Source organism: Nuphar pumila, chromosome 1, assembly GCF_984573655.1.
Source record: "Nuphar pumila chromosome 1, dmNupPumi1.hap1.1, whole genome shotgun sequence".
Lineage (NCBI taxonomy): Eukaryota > Viridiplantae > Streptophyta > Magnoliopsida > Nymphaeales > Nymphaeaceae > Nuphar > Nuphar pumila.
In genome coordinates, this window is record NC_143249.1 from 27504213 (window position 1) to 27527376 (window position 23164).

The window sequence follows — 23164 nt, forward strand, 5'->3', positions numbered from 1 at the left end:
TGTGTCTCCCTATCCTTCCTACCTTTGATGAGCTACGAGCTAAATTGATCCAATATGAAATGACTCTGAAGGGTTTCTCTGAAGAAACTCATGTTCACACAAATTCTCAAGAATTTTTTGCCACAGGAGTGACTTATGGTCGAGGATGAGGACGAGGACGAGGGGGGCAAGGGCGAAGTGGACACGGAGGACGTGGTTTGCTTCCCACTCCCAATGTGTTGACTCATGCACAGGGACAAAGACCCATCCCTACTTGCTTCCTTTGTAACAAAAGGGGGCATATCACGGCAAATTGTTGGCATAATCCAGAAAATAAAGGAAAGGCTTCATAGACAGAAATCAAAAGAAAGTTCATGAATATCAGAGACAGTGGGGAGATTAAAGATCTGTTGATATCCGCCTTGTCAGAGTTGAAATTGAAGCAGAGTGATGAAGGCACTTGATTTGTCGACTCAGGGGCAGCCACTCATGTGACAGGCAATGCAGGTAAACTTTCTAACCCTATTCCTTATTTTGGCAGAAGTAAGATTGTCACTGGTGATGGATCCCACCATCCTGTTTCTCATGTTGGAAAAATTGTCATCCCCATGTCACATTCCACTCTTAAACTTTCTGATATTCTTCACGCTCCCGACATCAAGAAAAATATTGCCATTGTTTCCAAACTTATTGATGATAATCATGCTTCAGTTGAATTCACTTCATTCTTTGTGCAGGTCAAGGACCTACGCACGAGGGAAACATTCGCAGAAGGAAAGAGACGAGGCAATATGTATGTCTTTGAAGAAGCTCCATGTCATGTTGTCCGCCCTGTTCATCTGAATTCGAAGCCTTCATTAGAGTCATGTTCATCCGCTTCTGCTAATGTTTTTAGTATTTCTGAATGTAATAAGTCATTCTTATGGCATAATCGATTAGGACATTGTGGGAGTCATTTTATTGAAAAAATTGTCTCTAATAATCTCATTCCAAAAGAAAGTCTCAATGGGAATGAGAGCAGTCATAAGTGTTTGAGTTGTCTTTCATGCAAGAGTCATGTATTGCCTTTTCATTCCATTAATAAGAGAGCTTCAAAACCTTTTGAGATAATTTATTCTGATGTATGGGGACTTGCCCCGATTGCCTCTGGATCTGGGAGCAGATACTATTTAATCTTTGTTGATAACTATTCTCGATACACTTGGATATATTTCATAAAAAATAAGTCAGATATCTTCTCTTTGTTTCAAAATTTTCTTTCCTTGGTCAAAAATCAATTTTCTGAGTCCATTCAATTTTTCCAATGTGATGGAGGTGAGGAATTCTCATCCCGTGATTTTATTTCTTTTCTCCAAAATAACGGAATAGGAAGAAGGGTGTCATGCCCTTACACCCCTCAACAAAATGGGATTGCTGAACGAAAACATAGGCATATCGTTGAAAGTACCATGAGTATGCTTCATGACAGTAATCTTCCCATCAACCTATGGACAAAAGCTTTCCATTCTGTCGTACATGTCATAAATAGACTGCCTATGGTAGTTCTGGAAAATAAGTCTCCTTATCACTGTCTTTTTGGAGCTCATCCTAGTTATCATGATCTGCATGTTTTTGGATGTGTTTGTTATGTGCATATTGATCAGTCCCTGAGGAACAAGTTTCAGGACAAGGCCCAGAAGTGTAGATTTGTGGGATATGCAGATGACTACAAAGGATATAGGTGTAATGATCCCACCAACAAACGCACCAGAATCTCAAGAAATGTTGTCTTTGATGAACAAAATTTTGATCACGAAGTTGACGCAACGAATATGTCAACTGAAGTTTACTATCCTAGTCTGAGTTCAGAACTTTTTGTTGGCTCCAATGAAGCATGTTCCTCAGATTGCGTGCAACAAGAAGAAGAGATGTTTGAGAACACTGGGACGTCGGGATCACAGAATGCAGAGGAAGTACAGGGCAGATACAAAGGCATTGCCTATTCTAGACAGAGACCGACAACATCAAGCCATTCAGATCATGTCTCAGTCGTCACTTGAGGTCAGAAAATCAAACCGCATACGACATCCCATTGACAGGTGGGTTAGCTATAACAACTCCTTGGACCTTCAACTCTTTTTAACTGCCCTCAATAAGGAAGATGAGTCCATTATGTACTATTAGGCAGTCACTTCTACCAAATGGGTAGAAGCCATGAATGACAAAATGCAAGCCTTGCATGAATGTGGAACCTGGGAAGTTGTTCCCAGACCACCTGATAAAAATATTGTCGGATGTAAATGGGTCTACAAAATAAAGTACAAGCCAGATGGAACCATTGAACGATATAAGGCGAGGCTTGTGGCAAAAGGATTCACTCAAGAAGCAGGGCAAGACTATGATAAAACCTTTAGTCCGGTTGTAAGAATGGGAACAATTCAAATTATTATTTCTCTGGTTGTTGAACATGGATGGAAGTTGAGTCAGCTTGATGTGAAAAATGCATTTTTGCATGGGGATTTGAAAGAGGAAGTATACATGGAGCAACTGTAATGAAATATGCGGAAGAATCCAAGAATGCTAAAGCATTCACTATGTCCCACACGGACAAATGCAACAAGCATAAGAGAGAAAATCCACTAAGGGATATACGAAAGGCCTTATAAAAAGGCTACACACATGAAAAATAATATCACTATTATTGAAGAGGAGCTCTCAAGAGCAATACCACATACATGGGGGGTTCCCCCTATTTATAAGAAAAGGAGACCAAAGGGGCTCCCAATAGAGTCGTTGGGAGCCCCCAACGGTCACATATGTGACCGTTGGGGGCCCCAACGACTCCATTGTGGGGCCCCTTTTCGGTATCCAAAAAATACAATTTTAAAAATAAAAATAAAAAATAGTAAAATAAGAGAAACAAAATAAGTACCCCTATGGGGTACTTTGTGAAATGACCATAATACCCCTATCGGGTATTATGGTATTATTACATATGTTTTAACACCCCCCCCCCCTCAAACTTTACGGGGGAATGACCGAAAGTTTGCCAAGAAGGAACAAGAAGCGAGGAACAGGCAGGGCTTTGGTAAAGAAATCTGCAAGTTGATATTCTGAAGTGACATATGGCAGTGTAACTGTCCCACGAAGATATTCATCACGTACATAATGACAGTCCATCTCAATATGTTTAGTCCTTTCATGAAAGGTGTGGTTGCTGGCAATATAGATGGCACTTTTGTTGTCGCAACAAAGCTTCGAAGCACCGGTAATTTCGACTCCTATATCTTGAAGAAGACTTCGAAGCCACACAAGCTCCATTGTAGTGGTTGCCATAGCCCTGTATTCTGCTTCAGTAGAAGACAATGAGACTTTCTGCTGTTTCTTGCACCTCCAAGCAATTAGCGAATCTCCTAGAAACACACAAAAGACAGTAGTTGAGATTCGATCATTTGGGTTTCCTCCCCAGTCAGCATCAGTATAAGCTAGTAAATCTAAGGAAGAGATTGAGGATAGGAATAGCCCTTTAGTCAAAGTATTTTTAATATATCGAATGATCCGGAGCACAGCACTCATATGCACAGATGTAGGAGCATGCTGAAATTGGCTTGCAGAGTGCACAGCATGAGCAATATCGGGCCTAGTGATAGTCAGATAGGTGAGGGAGCCTATGAGTTGCCTGTAGGGCGTAGGATCATCCAGCAGAACTCCATCCTCCAGTCGTAGTTTAGCATTGATAACCTCGGGAGTCTCCACTTTTTTATTATCTGAAATCCCAGATTTGGAACATATGTCTGCAGCAAGCTTCATCTGTGACAATATATACCCTCGAGGAGAGTATGCAACTTCTATACCAAGAAAGTACCTGAGAAAACCCAGATCAGACATATCAAAATTATGTTTTAACATATTTTTAACTTTAAGAATACCACTTTCATCATTGCCAGTGATGATCATATCATCAACATAAAGCAGAAGGATGATGATACTATTACCTGCATGTTTGACAAAAAGAGCAGTGTCAGTATAACATGAGCGAAATCCCAATTGTAACATGATAGCACTAAATCTATCATACCAAGCCTTAGGGGCTTGTTTAAGACCATATAAGGCTTTTAATAACCGAAGGGTTTGACCTTGGTTAACACTGATTCCCGGCGGAGGGTCCATATATACTTCTTCATTCAACTGACCATTAAGAAAGGCATTTTTAACATCTAATTGGAATATAGGCCATTTCTTAGATGATGCTACCGCAATTAAAGTTCTAACGCTTGTCATGCGAGCCACGGGAGCAAAAGTCTCCTCATAATCGATGCCATATTCTTGTGAGTATCCCTTAGCAACTAATCTAGCTTTATAACGCTCTAGAGAACCATCACTTTTTGTTTTGACTTTGTAGACCCATCGACATCCTATAGCTTTCTTATTTGGAGGAAGGTGAACTATTTCCCAAGTTTTAGCTTTATTTAAAGCATCTAGTTCAACTTTCATTGCTTCAACCCAATGAGGTATACTTTTTGCTTGATTATAATGGGAGGGTTCATAGTACGAATGCAAGGCTATTAGACAAGCTCTATATTTAGGTGAAAGAGTTTCATATGAGACAAACCTATTAGGTGGAATTGATTCTCTAGAAGAACGCCTAAGGGAGGTTTCTTCTAGGGGTTCATTAAGCCGCAAGAATTTTTCTAAAGCACTAATAGGTTGGGCTTCCTCACGCCGAGTGTATACTTGGAGATTGTCACCATTAGTTGGTGATACATCATTATCATGAGAATCATGAGTATTTTCTAAAACTTCCGGATGACTCAAAGAGTCATCATTTGAATCTTCTAAAAGATCATTAATAAACATATAATCAATTTCATTTGATTTTTCCAATATGTCAAATCCATTTTCATCTTCTAAAAAGGTTACATCTTTGGAGACAAATAACTTATTGTTTTTATGATCAAAGCATCTATAGCCTTTTTGATTTTCACCATATCCTAAAAATACACATTTTATTGCTTTAGGTGACAATTTATCTCTTTTATGTAAAAGAACAAAGCATTTACACCCAAAAATCCGAAGACGATTATAGTCGGGTGTCATATTAAAAAGTTTTTCATAAGGAGAGAGATATTATTCAATTTTGAAGATGGCATCCTATTGATTAAATAGGTGGAGGTTAACACGGCTTCGGCCCAAAAAATTTTAGGAATATTTTTAGAAATGAGTAAGGATCTAGTGGTTTCCAAAATATGCCTATGTTTTCTTTCCGCTAGACCGTTTTGTTGAGGAGTTCTTGGGCAAGATTTTTTATGACAAATGCCATGTTGTTTTAGATATGATTGAAAATCATTTGATAAGTACTCTCCACCCGAATCGGATCTAAGAATGGATATTTGACTTTGAAATTGATTTTGAATTTTTGCATGAAATTCTTTAAAGAAGTAAAAAACTTCCGATTTAAAGTTAAGAAAATAAATCCATACATATCTAGTATAATCATCAATAAAAGTAACATAATATGAATAACCACCTTTAGATAGAACCGGAGATGGCCCCCAAATATCGGAATGCACCAATTCAAAAGGTCTTGTTGTCACAAAGGATCTAATAGGAAAAGGAGTAGACTTCATTTTGCCAAAAATGCAATCTTTGCAATTGATATCTTTTTCTTTACAAAACTTGTGTCCAAAAGGAAAAAGATACATTTTCGAGTAACTTGGATGTCCAAGCCTTTTATGCCAAGTTTCAATATTTTTGTCTTGGACATAAGTACAAAATGAGGTATTTGGAAGCATTAAATTATCCATAAAATAAAGGTCTCCCTTCCTATGGCCTTGCCCAATCCGCTTCCCGGACCGGAGATCCTGCACAAAGCACCCTTGGGATGAGAAAGATATTTCACATCCATGGTCGGCTATTTGAGAAACGGAAAAGAGGTTAAGATTTAATTTTGGAACTATTCTAACTTTTGGAATAAGGAAATTTTGAACATTTTTAGAATCAAGAGTTCCAACACCATTTATTTTGAGAAAGGTTCCATCGGTCGTAGAGACACAAGACATTTTTGAATTGGTGTGCACATTGGTTAATGCATTTTCATGAGGGGTCATGTGAAAAGAAGCTCCGGAATCTAAAATCCAAGAGTACGTACCGGGAGGTGATGATGAGGCAATTGCGGCACCGGAGGTGTAAGAAGTAGCCTTTAGAATTTGTTGGAGAGCCAAGAAAATTTGTCCAAGAGTATCTTTGAGATCCCCGTTCTTGCCGTCATCTTCTTTGGTGGATGATTCTTCAACGGAAGCCACCTTTGGCTTGAATGCTCCATTTAGCTTTGGGCAAACGGGTTTAATATGTCCCGGCTCATAACAATGATGACATATAATCATTTTTCTCCCACCACTCCCTTGCTTACCAAAATGAGGTGGTTTGTATGTTTTGACATGATTGCCGGGTTTAGATACGGCAAGAACTTCATCAATGCTTTTACCCATATTATGTCTAGTCTCTTCTTGAGTAATCTCGGCAATAGCCTCTTCTAAGGGAGGAAACGTGGATCTATGGAAGAGTGAGGATCTAACTTGTTCAAATTCGGGACGAAGCCCAAATAAAAATTGAAACAATCCATCTTGTTCCATTTGTTTTTGTCTTAGTACCACATCCTCCATAGATACCCATTTAGGCTCTAAAAGAGCCAATTCATCCCACAAAGGATTTAGAGCACTATAATAGTCTTGTATGCTCATGTCACCTTGTTTTGTGGTTCTCACTTTTTCTTGCAAAAAATAAGCTCTTGCAAGATCCTTTTGGGTAAACATACCCTTCATAAAAAACCAAGCTTCATTTGCCCGGTGGAATTTAGCAATATTTGCACATACCTTAAGTTCAACATTATTCATAAACCATGCTAGGATTTTTGCATGGTTACTCTCCCAATCTTCCATTTGATGATGATAGTCTTCAATAGCCTTGAGACGAGCATCGCCTTCAAGTGCTTTCTCTTGATCTTCTTCCATCTTTGTGAGCTTAAGTTGGGGTTCCGGAATGGTCCCCATTACATAACCCCAAAGCTTCTTCCCTTTGAGATTATTCTCCATTGCGGATGCCCACATCATGTAATTTTTCCCATTGAGCTTGAATGATAGATCGATCTTGACTTCCATTGCTACAAAATAGAGGTGAGAGAGAAAAAAAAAGTAGAGAGATACACGATTTTACCTTAGAAGATCGTATGGCTCTGATACCATGTAATGAAATATGCGGAAGAATCCAAGAATGCTAAAGCATTCACTATGTCCCACACGAACAAATGCAACAAGCATAAGAGAGAAAATCCACTAAGGGATATACGAAAGACCTTATAAAAAGGCTACACACATGAAAAATAATATCACTATTATTGAAGAGGAGCTCTCAAGAGCAATACCACATACATGGGGGGTTCCCCTTATTTATAAGAAAAGGAGACCAAAGGGGCTCCCAATAGAGTCGTTGGGAGCCCCCAACGACTCCATTGTGGGGCCCCTTTTCGGTATCCAAAAAATACAATTTAAAAAATAAAAAGAAAAATAAAAAATAGTAAAATAAGAGAAACAAAATAAGTACCCCTATGGGGTACTTTGTGAAATGACCATAATACCCCTATCGGGTATTATGGTATTATTACATATGTTTTAACAGCAACCCCCTGGATATCAAGAACAAAATTGTAAAACCCATATGTGCAGGTTAAAAAGAGTTATCTATGGTTTGAAGCAAGCATCTCGCTCTTGGTTTGATAGCTTCTTGCTAGAGATTCAGAAACACGGATTTTCACGTTTCATGCTGGACCACTCATTATTTATTTTTAGAAGTCAGACTGTGACCATTCTATTATTAATTTATATCGATGATATTATCATCACAGGAAACTCTGCGACCCACATCCAAGAAGTAAAAGACTTACTAGGTCAGAGGTTCAAAATGAAAGATCTTGGAGTTCTACGTTATTTTCTTGGTGTATAAGTTGATAACCAGGCTCATGGCTTGACACTCACTCAGCACAAGTACACCGTAGATGTTCTCAGCAAGGCAGGCATAAAAGACTGCAAACCTCTAGGAACTCCGAGTGTGCTTCATCAAAAACTTAGCGCTCATGATGGAGTTCTGTGTGATGACCCCACCAGGTATCGAAGCATAATAAGAATGTTACAGTACCTCACATTCACTAGACCTGATATTGTTTATCCAGTCAATCAAGTGTCGCAATTTATGCATGCGCCACGTACTGGACATATGGAAGCGGTCAAGAGGATCCTTAGATATCTGAAAGGGACTATTGTGGATGAATTGATATATTCACCACAGTCCTACGACAAAGATGAGCACGAACTTACTGTATATTGTGATGCAGACCGGGCAGGAGATCCTGACGAACGACGATCTACATCAGGATATTGTGTCTTCATTGAAAGAAATTTAGTCTCTTCGAGCAGTAGAAAACAAAAGGCTATCGCTAGATCAAGCACTGAGGCTGAGTATAGATCCATGGTTGCTGCTACTGCCGAAGCCACATGGATCAGGCATCTACTAACTGAAGTAGGAGAAAAGATCTCCCACACTACCTTGCTATGTGACAACCAAAGTGCTATCAACATGTCATTCAATCCAGTACATCACAGTCGTGCTAAGCACATTGAGATCGACCAACACTTTGTGAGACAGAAGGTTGAAGAAAAAGAGATTGAGCCTGAGTTCGTCAGTACTGAAAAACAAGTTGCAGACATATTTACCCAAGGGTTAACAAAGGATCGTTTTTGGATACTTAAAGGCAAGTTGTTCATGGTCCAAAACCATGATCAACTTGAGGGGGGGTGAAAAAGGTGCAAAAGTGTCACTAGGATCCGACCCGATCCATGTAAAGATTATGTACAATCTGGATACATTAGGACCCGAGCCATGTAATCGTTCCTTTTAATCGGGTCTGGATACACCAGACCCAGATCCACACCTCTGTAATGTAAAATTATAAATGCACAGTTTTAGGTCACGATTTCTATTCGTGACAGCCGCAATTCATCTCTCTCTCTCTCTCTCTCTCTCTCTCTCTCTCTCTCTCTCTCTCTCTCTCTCTCTCTCTCTCTCTCTCTCTCTTCTCAATACAAGTATTCTAACAGGGAAGGCTCCCCAAAAAGAGTCGTTGGGGGCTCCCAACGACTCCTTTTGGGAGCCCCCAAGGTGACCCCCTTGAGGTGTATAAATAGGGGTATTTCCCCCTTGTAATTGTAAGGCTTGAGAGTCTCAAGCTTCTCTCCTTTTCTTTGAATACATTCGTATTACATGCATTTGTGCATGTTTGCATTGTTTTACGCTTTTTGCGTATTTGTTCAAGTGGTCTTTGAGTGCCTTTATGCACATCTTTTGTGAAGTACTAGTGTTTGTATGCGTATTGTCTCTTCGTAGACATTTTTACATGGTATCAAAACAAGGTTTGAAGAAATAAGGGCATGTGATCGAGTGCCTCGAAAAGCATGCCTTCAAAGTTTTGGTGATTGGTGAGAAGATTTATTTTCATCCAATATTTTAGAAGTTTTCCACAACAAGATTTAAAATCTTATTATGGTACGTGATTTTTTATCTCCTCTCTAATGGGCGAAAAAGACTCATTTCTCTCTTGGCTTCAAGTTGAATGGCTCAAACTATATGTTTGGGCCGGGAACATAGAAGTTCACATAAAAGGTAAAGGTCTTTGGGGATACGTTATTGGTTCTATACCGGAACCCGAACCAAAGATTACTTTGGTAGAGAAAGACGAAATCAAAATCCTCGAAGGAGAAGAAAAAAATAAAGCTCTTGAAGAATATTCCAAGAGACATGAGAAATGAGAAATGAAAATTTTCAAGATTCTTTCTTGAATTTTTTCATCGGTTGAAACTATCAATGTCAATATTATTAAATTCAAGAAAGCATCGAAAGCTTGGCATTATCTTGAAAAAATGTACACGTCAAGAGACTTATCTCACAAGTACTATCTCCAAAAAAGGGCTTTGACCCTTCAACAAAATGAAATGTCCATAAGGGAATATTTTGCGAAATTGTCATCCATATGGGATGAACTCGCGATGCTTGAACCTAAGTGGAGTGGAGAAGCTATTGAGCTTAGGTACAAACAATTGGAAGATGATCATTTTTTCAATTTTTTGAATGGTCTTAGACCCGAGTTTGAGCAAATTCAGTCTTCTCTTCTCTCCTCTTTCGTTTCCACCTCGCTTGAAGATGTCATTACTAAGCTAAGTGGGGAGGAAACTCGTATGAATTCTAGCAAAAACAATGAGTGTTCTTACAACTTCATCTAATGAAGAAAGTGATGTCGTTAATGTTGTTTCAAGATCGAGAAACAATGTACGAGCTATGTCACACGGACTCGGCTAGGGAGGTGCTGCACCCGAGTCGACATGCCCCGACACGGGTGCGGCCTCGGACACGGCCTGGACTCGGTCAACGCCGAGTCGGACTCGGTCAACAAGTCCAGGCCGAGTCCGTCTTAATTTTGGACTCGGTCAACGTTGACCGAGTCCAAAAATGTCCATTTTTAGTACAAAAAACAAAAAAAAAAGATCTTTTAAATATTTTTTAAAAATATATATATATATAGCATGAGTCTTAAACATTAGGCCCAGAAAAAAAAATTATTCTTAAATATTATCATTTAATTCTCTCTCTCAATCTTAAAAGCTAATAAATTCTCATCCACGAGTACCAACACTTTTCATCCACCAAGTTCTCTCTCTTATAAAAGCTAATAAATTCTCATCCATGAGTAGCAACACTTTCTCATCCACCGAGATCTCTCTCTCTCTCTCTTTTTCAAATCTAGCTTTGAAAAATTAAAAGCTTTTAATGCTTTTAATTAATGTTATGAATTTTAGCAAAAGATATTTAATGATTTACCAGAACATGCTTTTAGTTAATGCTTTTAATTAATACCTTGATGATGTTTTATTCCCATGGTAGCTAAGACTCGGCTGAGTCAATGATAAACTCAGCCTAGTTTGGTTTTAACCCAGTTATACTACTATTTTAACTCAGTTAGTTCAGGATCTGAGACAACTTGGAAGAGTCACCAGCCAAGTCCAAAATTTATATAGACATATGCACACACTGGATATATATATATATATATATAATTTTTTTTTAAATATATATATATATATAGCCGAGTCCCCGTGTCCAAAATTTTTAAAATTGCGCCGCACCCGTGTCGCACCCGCACCCGCACCCATGTGACATAGTGTACGAGCATATAAGCCTCCTTCAAAAATCAAAATCAAGGATCAAGTGGTCAAGGAGGAAGAAGGGACTACAACAAACTTGTGTGCCATTTTTGTAAGGAACCAGGGCACATCAAACCTATTTGCCCTAAATGGAAGAAGCTGCTTGCCATGACCACCACTTCTTAAAAGAAGAAAATGTGACTCTCTCAAGTGGGTATCTTTCTCTTCATCAAATTGTTGAAGCACTTCAACAACTTCTTAAGGGAGTTGTTTCTGGAGCAGCTACATCTACCTCTCCATCTCCTGGTAAGACCCCTTGGCTCTTAGATTTGGGTGTCTCATTTCATATGTCCCCCAACATATGTTCTTTATCTGATTTTCTAAAACATCCATCACCATCTTTTGTTTCAACTGCGGATGGTACTTCTCTAGAAATTAAAGGCACTGGTAATTTTGAAGAAAAAGTTTTTTTTTCCAAAACTCAGATTTATTCCAAAGCTAAATTTAAACTTGCTTTCTATCTCACAACTCTCGGACCATGGATGTGATATAAAATTCTCATCTGATAAATGTTGGATACAGGATTGTTGATCCGAGAAATTGATTGGGGAAGGCTCTAGAAGAGATCTCTACTATGTGAACTTTCTTCAAATTTTAATGTGATGCATCACAAAGACATTAATGTATGGCACAAACGACTTGGTCACCCCAATGTCACAAAAATTTTGTATCTTCCTTTTGCCAAACATTTATGTAAGGTAAATTTTGTTTGTAATGATTGCACACTTGGAAAAATGAGAAGTTTGCCATATTATCAAAGATCCATGTTTACTACAAAACCTTTTGAACTCATTCATTCAGATGTTTGGTGACCGGCACCTATTATTTCAAAGGGAGGGTTCACTTATTATGTGATATTTGTAGATAATTTCTCTAGATTTACCTGGATATATTTCCTCAAATATAAACATGAAGTTTTTACAACATTTAAGACTTATCATATGATGATTAAGAATCAATTTGATGCAAATCTGAAAATCTTTAGATCTGATTCTGGAGGAGAATACCTCAAATGATTTTAAAAGCTATCTTGAGAAATATGAGATAATTCATCAAAAATCATGTCCCAAAACGCCCCAACAAAATGGTTTGGCCGAAAGAAAACATAGGCACATTATTGAGACAACTAGAACCCTACTCATTTCCCAAAATATCTCGAAAAGATTTTGGGCCAAAGCGGCTCTTACATCTGTTTATCTTATTAACCGCCTTCTATCCAAAATTTGGATAAAATTTCTCCATTTGAAATTTTGTATAAAAGGGATCCTGATTATAGCAGGTTAAGAGTTTTTTTGTGTAAATGTTTTATTCTGACAAATAAAAATGATAAACTTTCTCCTAAAGCCATTCCATTTGCCTTCCTTGGGTATTCGAAGACCCAAAAAGGATTTCGATGCTACAATGTCAAAAATGATAAATTATATGTGTCTAGGAATGTAAGTTTCCTAGAAAATGTTAGTGGATTTGAAAATTCTGAACCTCATGAGGAAAATATGGATTATTTTTTTTTATTTGAACTTTTATCAAGAAATGATGACATTAGTGATGATGAATTCACACCAAGTGAAAATTGAGTAGAAGAAGATAACCATCCTCCTCAGCCTTTCATCTATCATGAGGATGATGATCGAACTTCTAGAGAACTTGTTGTATACAGACATAGAGACCAAAGCAGTTTTAAAAGTGCTATAGAAAATATAGTGAGCCTAATGAGACAACAAGTTCTCAAAGAACTGAGAGAAATAGGAGACCTCCCTCTAGATTCATATCCTATAATTCATTTTCTCTTAAACATAGAGTGTGCCTTAGTGCCATTCACTCATATGTTGAGCCCAAAATTTTTGAAGAAGCCAAAAAGATGAATGAATGGGTAAAAGCCATGGAAAATGAACTAAGGGCCCTTAGGAAAGCCAGAACATGGGAGTTTCAAGATCTTCCTAAAGGAAAGAAAAGTATAGGATGTAGATGGGTTTTTAAAGTCAAAACCAAGAGTGATGGGACTCTTGAGAAATATAAGGCACATCTAGTTACTAAGGGATATGGTCAAGAATATGAGGCAGACTATGATAAAATGTTTGCTCCAGTTGCTCGGATGGTTACCGTTAGATGTCTTATTACCATCGCTTTAATTAAAAAATAAAATATTTATCAAATGGACGTTAAAAATGATTTCTTAAATGGGAATTTAAATGAAGAAGTTTATATGACTGCTCCTCCTGGTATGGATTGCCTTAATGGTAAGGTTCTCCGTTTACGAAAAGCTCTTTATGGTCTAAAACAAGCCCCCAAAGCTTGGTATGACCGATTTAACAGCTTAATGATAAAAAATAAATTTGTCTCATGCGATACTGATACTGCCTTATTTGTAAAGAAATCTGATGCAGGAATTGTGATCATGCTCCTATATGTTGATGACATGTTAATCATAGGTGATGATATCAAAGGAATTAAAAAAATTAAGTCTGCACTAACTGAAAAATTTGAGATGTCAGACTTCGGTTTTTTGACATATTTTTTGAGCATTGAAGCCGTTTTTTCTCATAGAGGATATTTTTTATCCCAAACTAAGTTTGCTTGTGAGATAATTGACAGGTCAGGCATTACTGATGACAAAATTTGTGAAACACCTGAGGTTGTGGGGTCCAAAATGAAGATCGATGATGGAGTCATTTTGGATAATCCTACTCCTTACAGACAACTAGTTGGGTCATTGATGTATCTTAGCATCACTAGACCCGATATATCTCATGCAGTGCACATTGCCAGTCAATTCCAACACGCTCTTATGTCAGTGCATATGAGTGCAGTACTCCGAATCATCAGATATATAAAAGGGACAGTAAATAAGGAAATATTTCTTTCATCATCCTCTGATTTAAATTTGATTGCATATACTGACTCTGATTGGGGAGGTGACCCTAATAATCGTCACTCCACCATTGGTTTCTGTATCTTTTTAGGTGAATCATTGGTCTCTTGGAGGTGTAAAAAACAACAGAAGGTCTCATTGTCCTCCACCGAAGCTGAGTATAGAGTCATGGTCTCGACAACCATGGAAATAGTATGGATTCGACGTCTGCTAAAAGATATGGGAGTTCATATTCAAGAACCGACAAAGTTATGCTGTGACAATAAGAGTGCAATTTACATTGCCAAAAATCATACCTTCCATGAGCATACGAAGCATATAGAGATGGATTGTCATTATGTTCGGGAAGAATATTTGAAAAAAATTATCAATCTTCCATATGTGACATCGGAATATCAACTAGCGGATTTCTTCACTAAGGTGCTTTGCTCCCCTCGGTTTCATTTTCTTTTGGGCAAACTTGCGGTCATCGCGCCGTAAGTTTGAGGGGGGGTGTTAAAAAATGTAATCATTATGTATATATATAAAGATACGTATACATATTATATATATATGTATACATACTATATATATACATACTAATATATATTTATTTTGATCATAATACCCGAAAAGGGTATTTTTGTAAATTCACTTTTTACGCATATTCCACTTGAAATATGATTGTATTTTTTTTTTCTTTTTCTTTCTTTCTTTTTATTTATTCTTTTTTATTTCTTTTTTATGGCTTTTTGCGCCACCTTGGGAAGGCTCCCCAAAAAGAGTCATTGGAGAGCCCCCAACGGTCACAATTGTGACCGTTGGGGGATCCCAACGACTCCTTTTGGGAGCCCCCAAGGTGACCCCCTTGAGGTGTATAAATAGGGGTATTTCCCCCTTGTAATTGTAAGGCTTGAGAGTCATAAGCTTCTCTCCTTTTCTTTGAATACATTCATATTACATGCATGTGTGCATGTTTGCATTGTTTTACGCTTTTTGCGTATTTGTTCAAGTGTTCTTTGAGTGCCTTTGTGCACATCTTTTGCGAAGTACTAGTGCTTGTATGCGTATTGTCTCTTCGTAGACATTTTTATAGGCTGGTCAATTGCAAGATAAGGAGCCACTTTTAATGCAAATAACAATGTTGTAAGTATCGTATGGTAGAGTACGTATGATTACTACGAGAAATAACGATACGATACACATTCATATCGCGATATGAGTGTGTATCGTATCTATCATATGTATCGTACAATACAGGGTGCATCAATACACCTTCGGTGCACATTAAAAAGGGTCTTTGCTTTTGCATGTGTTGTTACTGCCTTGCTATTGTAGATGACGCTCAGGTTCTCGCTCATTGCATACGCTTTTGAGGCATCCTCGTGGAGGATGCAAGAGACATCTACCACACTCCCTTTTGCGACAAGAGTTCAGTCGGGAGCGAGCGATACATCCTCGTCTAAGGAGAGAGATACCTCGCAAGGATCCTGGCTCTTCGTGTACGCAGTCCTGCAGAGTCAAACAACAACAACAACAACAACTACGCCTTCATCCCAAAACAATTGGGGTCAGCGATATGAACCAAAAAAGAAATTCATTTTGGGTCTTCCACATGAATCCTTTTCCTCCAAGCATTTCTATCCAACGCCATGTCCTCGGTGAGGTTCAAAGCATTCATATCCTTTCCTATCATCTCCATCCAAGTCTTCCTAGGCCTACCCCGACCTCTTTTAACTAATATATTTTCCCATTTCTCCAACCTTCTAACAGGAGCATCATTAGGCCTTCGCCGAATATGACCAAACCACCGTAAACGATTCTCTCGCATCTTATTTTCAATGGGTGCAACACCTACCTTCTTACGTATCTCTTCGTTCCGAATCTTATCTTTTATTGTATTTCCACACATCCATCTAAGCATCCGCATCTCAGCTACACTCATTTTTTGAATATGATGTCTCTTGGCAGCCCAACATTCCGTACCATATAGTAAAGCGGGTCTAATAGTCGTCCTATAAAACTTTCCCTTCAACCGCAATGGCATTCTACGATCGCACAGCACTCCAGTAGCACTTTTCCATTTCATCCACCCAACCTTTATCCTATGATTTACATCTCCATCAATTTCTCCATACTTTTGAATGATGGATCCCAAATATTTGAAATAATCATTCACCGGTATATCTTGCTCACCAAGCTTCACTACACTCCCATCACTACTTCGTTGCTTACTAAACCGACATTCCATATATTCAGTCTTACTCTTACTCAACTTAAAACCTCTAGCTTCCAATGTCTGTCTCCATAATTCTAACTTAGCATTAACCCCAGCTCTAGACTCATCAATCAAAACAATATCATCAGCAAACAACATACACCACGGTACATTTTTTTGAATTGATCTCGTAAGCTCATCCATCACTATCGCAAATAGGAAAGGGCTTAAAGCAGATCCTTGATGTAACCCAACCATTAAAAAGGGTCTAATCGTAAAAAAAAAAATGAGTTTTAAAGACCTCTTGAGGGCCAGCTCCCTCGTTTGTGTAGATAGTAAGAGTACATTTCAACCATTTTTTCAGTCAAGTGAATTAAGATAAAAAAAACTTTGTTATGAGTAAAATTACAAAATTACCCTCCAAAAAAATTCCGCCTGAAGGGCCCACTGCCCATTTGCAACCCCCTTGCCAACTTACTGCAAAGTTGGATCAACAAAAATTAGAGATTTATATCAAGGTAGAAATCAGGTTTCAAACTCCAACAAAGTTGGCATTAGATGATTCGGCATGGTAATGGGGGACTCAAGTAATGCATGAAAACCAGTTGAAAATAGAGTGCAACTATTGCTATAATATTTTTATTTATATAATATGAAAGTATGAGTCTTGTAGCATGTTCTTAATTGCAAAATTTGCATTGTTCTTGTGAGATAGTTGATGTTTGATGATGTCTTATGGAGATCATAGAGACATAAATGCTTCATATGTGATTTTGTGGTTGTATTTTGTACAATTCATCATTGTTTCATGTGTTATAATTTTTCATAATTTTTGTTATATTTTTATTTTTCATGATTTTTTTGAAATTTAAAAATTTGATTAAAATTTTTTTATTTTTTAAGATATGATGCGTATCTTATTTTGGGACTGACCATTATGGGTAACGATACAATACTTACAATAGTGCTTATGCACCTCAAACATAAATATGCAAGAACAAAGAAAGAATTTTGACAACTAATACACGAAGTCCTAAATAGCCACATAAAGAAACAAGACAAGGATATAGGAGGATATGTAGAGTACTCTATGCTATTGCAATCGAAAACAATAAATAAGAAAAAAAAATCTTATAGTGGACGCTCCAAGCACTTCCATTATCAATAAGGTTCACTATTTGTATCCAATTTTTAATAAATATACTGACTTGTTATAATCAAAATTTTCCTTTGAGCTTTACAACAATATCACTCTTCAAATTCTTTCACCTAAATCGCTGTTTTCTTTTGTTATTTCTTCCTCACATTTAAAGCCAATAACCACTATCATGATGTAAGGCCATATATCTCAGCTCGTCCCAAAGAAAGCATATTTAAGGAATGAAAAAAAAAAGTAGAGAAAAAGAAAAGTACGACAAATTGATCTTAAATATGAAAGATGCAGTACTAACGGGACCAAATGTGACAGCTGGATTAGTAGACTTGTAGGCTCTTATCAAAGGGGACAGGAATCATATTCAAATCTCATACCTTAACATTGCGTAGTGCATGCTTGGGGACACAGACACGCATAGAGAAAAAGGAAAAGCCAAGGGTCTAGTTGAAACATTACCGAAATAAACAGATAGATAGAAGCTCGAGTATCAATAACAAGGAACGGTTATCTTCATAAGGAGTAATCTTTGTAACGTGGGTACTTCTACCAGCTCCCCCGTATCCATGTCATGCACATGCTGGTACTTGGATAGTTCAGGTATGAGTCAACTGGCTCTTCCACATGGTTACATTTTAGCGTGATGCCTAGCTGTAATGTCTAAAGTGCCCAGGCATCTTGAATCATACATTGTTTCTAGACATTACAACACACAAGTTCCATTCTAGCATGGTCTAATATGAAAATTTTCATAACATCCCTGCTATGGGTGCCGCAGTTATGAGCTATCCAATTTTCATAGCAAGTAAATATTCACACAATCATGGCATGTAAATTTCTTCCTAGTGATTTGGTCAAAACAAATTTGTTCAACAGCATTCATCAAGGATAATGGTCAACAGGCAACTGTAAGACTAATCTGTTACAGGTACAAAGACTATAAAAGGAACATTTGTATCAGAAAAAACATTTATCATTGTTTAAAGGTAAGCATTCATCCAAAAGTTTTGAATGTTAACTCATGAAAACAACACCACTAGGATGATGAACAACTAAGATGACCAAAATAGTAATAAATGATGATACAAACAAATGGATGACAATATATAACCTTCAAGAAAATACGGTCCTAGAGCATATTTTACAATATTACACAACAAAAATTATACAGCGAAAAAGATTTCATGATGACCTACAAAAATACCTTCAAACAGAGAATTCAATGATCTACATTCATTGAAATACTGCTTTGCCAAAGCCCCGAAATCCTTAGTGAAACAAATGGACTTGGTTTTAGGAAGCCGCAAGGGTGAAGAAATAGATATGGAAGATGAACCATTAAGCAAGGAAACAGGCTCGCATAAGGAACCCGGTTCTCTTATTAAATCAACTAAATATTCCCTGCAGATAAGATGAATTAATTAGTTTGAAAGAGACGCATCTTAAACATACTCTATGCGGAAATGAAAAGTTGAATTATTAAAGGGAGGATCATAGAGTAAAAATCAATAACCAGAAATTGCTATATGATGAAAGAACACACACATAAACATGTGTGCATGCATCCAAACATGCCTCACACCTTGTCATTTTTTTTTCAATCTATCAAGTTAATCTTTCTACATGCTTACCAATCAAATTATACCATGGCTAGCACTATTTCTAGGAAAAAATGATGAAGATATTAATAATATGGTACACTAACTGTTTGCAAAAACATACAAGTTGATTAACTAGCAAACCTTTCAGTGCCAAACCGTACAAGGCAGGAGGAAGCATTGTCTCGTCTGCAATATCTGCAACCTCTAGCAACCCGGCATGGCAAATCAATAGCATCTGCCAACACCTACAAGCAAATAAAAGATTATGTAAGACAACTGGAAGAACATACTTATTACCAGGAGAACAGAAGAAAAAAGGGAAAGCTAAGGTATTGATGGCACAAGCATTTCCTAGAGGTATATATATATCTATATATCAAGAATATATGTAAGATAGACATACTAATAGAATGTGGATAAGCCGATAAGGACAAAGTGAAGCAATTTCCATGTTTTCATAGGTAAATAAGAACATAAATCTTTCATAGTATACTTTGAATAGCAGAGAGCGATATCTGCAGAGCCCGACAGATAAGCATCCAATGGGTAGCACGATGGAGCCTAAACTGACCCTCAGAACCTTGCAGCAGTCCCTCCAGCGAAGCAATAAATCATCTTCAGAAGAAGCTGTACCCCTTTTGATACCAATTCAATCTCAGTTATTAGAAGCATACAGTATGTTATCCTACTCCTTGGGAAGTAAATATGTTTAGGGAACTCACCCCATCCACTTGCTTACAAGCTCAGCAAGTTGTTTAACCACCTCTTTTGTGGTACTGCAATTCTGTGTAAGATCTATCACCTTACTCTGAAGATCTACCAAATCAAAATCAGCCTGTTTATCGATTAAAACTACCTCAACAGGCAAGTCGACAGAGTCAACAGCCTTCAGTGATTCCATAGATGGAATTCGGCCATTTTCATGTAAATCTGTACATATTGACCATATGTATGGATCTATTCCCTGAATCAGGTAAAATCCATCTGGAACTTTGTCATAATAAGAAAGGGATCCATTTACCTGCCCGCAGACAAAAAGTTACAATCAGAATAACAAAATTTGATTACAATTCAAAAGTGACAACCACATAAAGCAAATACCAACTTAAAATCAAGGGAACATCAACAAAAACGTACAAAAAGGAAAACTCTATATGCAATGTTTCTTACGGTATGCATATGAAAAAAGAAATGTTAGGTGATGCACTAACTAGTTGATAAATTTGTTCAGTTAAAACATAAAACATTTATTAGTTCATGTTATGTACAAAATAAGTGCTAGATAATAAAATCTAGGATAACCAGATTGCCAAGACCAATGGCCCCAACCATGGTATCCTATAATATATGCAGGCAAAATGCTTTTCCACCCTTGAAAGAATCAACAATAAAGTGCAGCACCATGCACCCCAAATATTTTTGAAAGTCACACACACAGATAATAATTGCTAAGTTAAAAGTACAGTACGACTCAGCTGGAAATCAAAGGAAAGCTGTACCAAGTACCAACCCAATTTGACCACATAGATGTATTCAGCATGGTTTGCTTGCTAGGATTGCATCTTCAATAATGTTTTCCTGACATAAAAGCATGATTTTTTGAGTCATAAATTGATTTTTGGACCCCTTGAAAAACCATTTTACATGTTGCAAACACATGATCCAAAAAATATTTCCATTAGCATCTTTAGATCTGATCTGAAAAAAGATCAAAAGTACATAAAAAGATGGTGCTTTCTACTCGATAGTACAACACCTTCATTAGTAACCTACACACACGTGTGTGCGTGTGTATTCTTATTCTTATTCTCATTGCTCCTAAAATTCTAAAACAAGTTTGCAAAAAGTGCACTTTACAGTGTATACACATGGAAAACATATCATATTTAGCATAACGGAAGTCCATCTCCAAATAAATCATTTCTAGCAGGAAAAGAATACCAAGACCATTTCCACGTGTCAAAAGAAAATGTGACTGACCATGATGCATAATATGATGTCACAGGTCTCCCACAATACAAAACACTAAATTCCTAAGTTGTGGTGAATGTCATGCCAAAAGTGTCCAGATTGCACGTGTAGATTAGTTTTTGTTTCTTCTTATTGCTCTAAGGACATTAACATCGCTTACTCATTCTAGGATATGAGAATGGGATTTTAGCAGCTTCCCTTTAGGTTCTTGGTCTTTGAATTTGAAACGAGAACCTTTTGTCAGAAAGCTTGTATGGAGCCTTTTTTTTTTGAAAGATGGAAATCGAGAGGGATCGCCAGTTTGTACATAACACAAGACTTTCTTGCTTCTTTCGGTGAACAATTCGTACAAAGGCAGTGCCCCTTAAGTTCCTACCCTACTCCAGAGTCAAGAGAGACCCATCTTGAATATCTCTCCTCCTTCTCTTCCTCCTCTTAAAATCCCAGACACAATTCGCATGAAATTCCTCTATTTCTTCCTCAGGTGGCATTCATAACCCAAATGTAAATACCTCATAACGAGAAACAATATGAGACCAACTCCATCGAGTCAAAAACTTGCCCTGCTCGCAACCTAATTAGAAAACACCGCTGGTATTGAATTATATCCGATACCTAAGAATGTCCACTTCTCATCTGTTTTTTGAATACAAGTTCTGTATTTGCTCTAATTCACAATCAACGTCCTTGATTCCAAGGGATTCAAATTATGGGAATCAAACATGCTATACCACAGCGCGGCCTCTGTTCTCAAATTTAAGTTCATATGCTGGACATGGATGCAAAGATTGATTTTTCATAGCCGTAATAATGAATATCACCCAGTTTACGATAATAAAAAAAACTGAACTAAAAAAGACTGACCCAGAATCTGTGCGACATGGACTCTGCAGAATTGTGCGTTGAGCCAGGAGTAGAATTCCCTGGGAGAGGGTCAGGGAAGTTTGGATCCTCGGTGCACGCTGCCTCCGACGACAGCCGGAGCGCGAGCGCGAGCTGCAGCTGGTAACTCTCCTCGGTCTGCTGCGCCCAGCTCTTCGACGAAGACGACCCGGCAGCGGCCTGCTCGAACGGCTTGAGCAACCCGTCGATGGATTTCCACGCCTCCTCCTGCAGGACGCTCATCAGATCCGGGTCGTTCGCGCCCAAGGAGACGGTCGGCATGTGGTAGTCGCCAGCAGAGATCGAGCTCCCGGTGAAGCTGCTCCCGCTCGACTGCCGCTGCAGCCCGCCTCCAGGCGGCAGCGGCGCGATCATCGTCGGCCCGCTCCTCCCGGCCGGGCCCAACCCGGCCTGCCGGAGATCGCCAGCCGCACCTATCTCCCAATCGAAAACCCTATCCTTTCCCTTCTCCACCTCGTAGGCGCCGAAGCCGGAGAACTGATGGGCGTTGCGTTGATCCACCACGGGATTCTGACTCAGGAGCATGTAATTCGATCGCCTCCCGGGCATTTCCATAGGAAGGGACGAAGCAAAAAGACAAGGAAAAGGTCGCGAAACCCTAACCACAGTCGTTTCCCGGCCGGATTAGGAGTTTCGGACCGAAATTTCGCCGGAAAAGCCCGCTTTTCGCCGTCTGATCACCGCCCTCGCTTTGATCATCCCTCTTCCCTAACTCTAATAACGGTCATCTTCGAGGTCAATTTCCGGTCGGACTAAGAGCTCGGCCGAGAGGATACACCAGGAAAACCGCCGGAAAACTCCCGCCACCCGCCGTCCGATCGCCGTTTTTCCCTTTCGCTCGGCGTTTTCAGCGGCCGCGCTAAAATCGGAGCCAAGTCCCCCGCTGCCTATGTCTTCGCCCACAGGTAGTGACGTAAAACTATCCGCGCGTACGGAAGCACTTGCACTCCTTGATTTTACTGAAATACGCTTCATTTGTATATAGTATGATCGTGAACGCCCCTCCCCTTGCTCCTGTTTCGCATATGGGTGCAAATGGATCGGGTTTGATCGGACCTTCCATCCAAATCCCACACTTTATTTCAGCTAATGGATCCTTGAAATAAGATCGCAATATGTAGTCAGTAACTTTTTGGCCATGCTATAACTGGATTTAGACCAGTATTTTATGTTGGGTCTATGTTTAGATTTGGATCAAATTTGATC

General features: G+C 38.4%; 1 protein-coding gene across 3 annotated transcripts in view; it reads right to left on the minus strand.

Moving 5' to 3' along the window:
- CTR1 (Protein kinase superfamily protein) overlaps positions 1-22908 on the minus strand; it is a 35022-nt gene extending 12114 nt beyond the window's left edge. For all 3 annotated transcript variants that reach the window (XR_016430192.1, XR_016430189.1, XM_089995732.1), the window contains exons 1-5: positions 21920-22908; positions 19807-20105; positions 19578-19719; positions 19226-19329; positions 18688-18884 (exon numbers count right to left, since the gene is read on the minus strand). Coding sequence is in view for 1 of the 3 variants with exons in the window: in XM_089995732.1 (XP_089851858.1) it covers positions 18688-18884; positions 19226-19329; positions 19578-19719; positions 19807-20105; positions 21920-22513 (1336 nt within the window). In the remaining 2 variants the exon portion in view is untranslated. The remainder of the gene's footprint in view (positions 1-18687; positions 18885-19225; positions 19330-19577; positions 19720-19806; positions 20106-21919) is intronic.
- Positions 22909-23164: the final 256 nt, after the last annotated feature.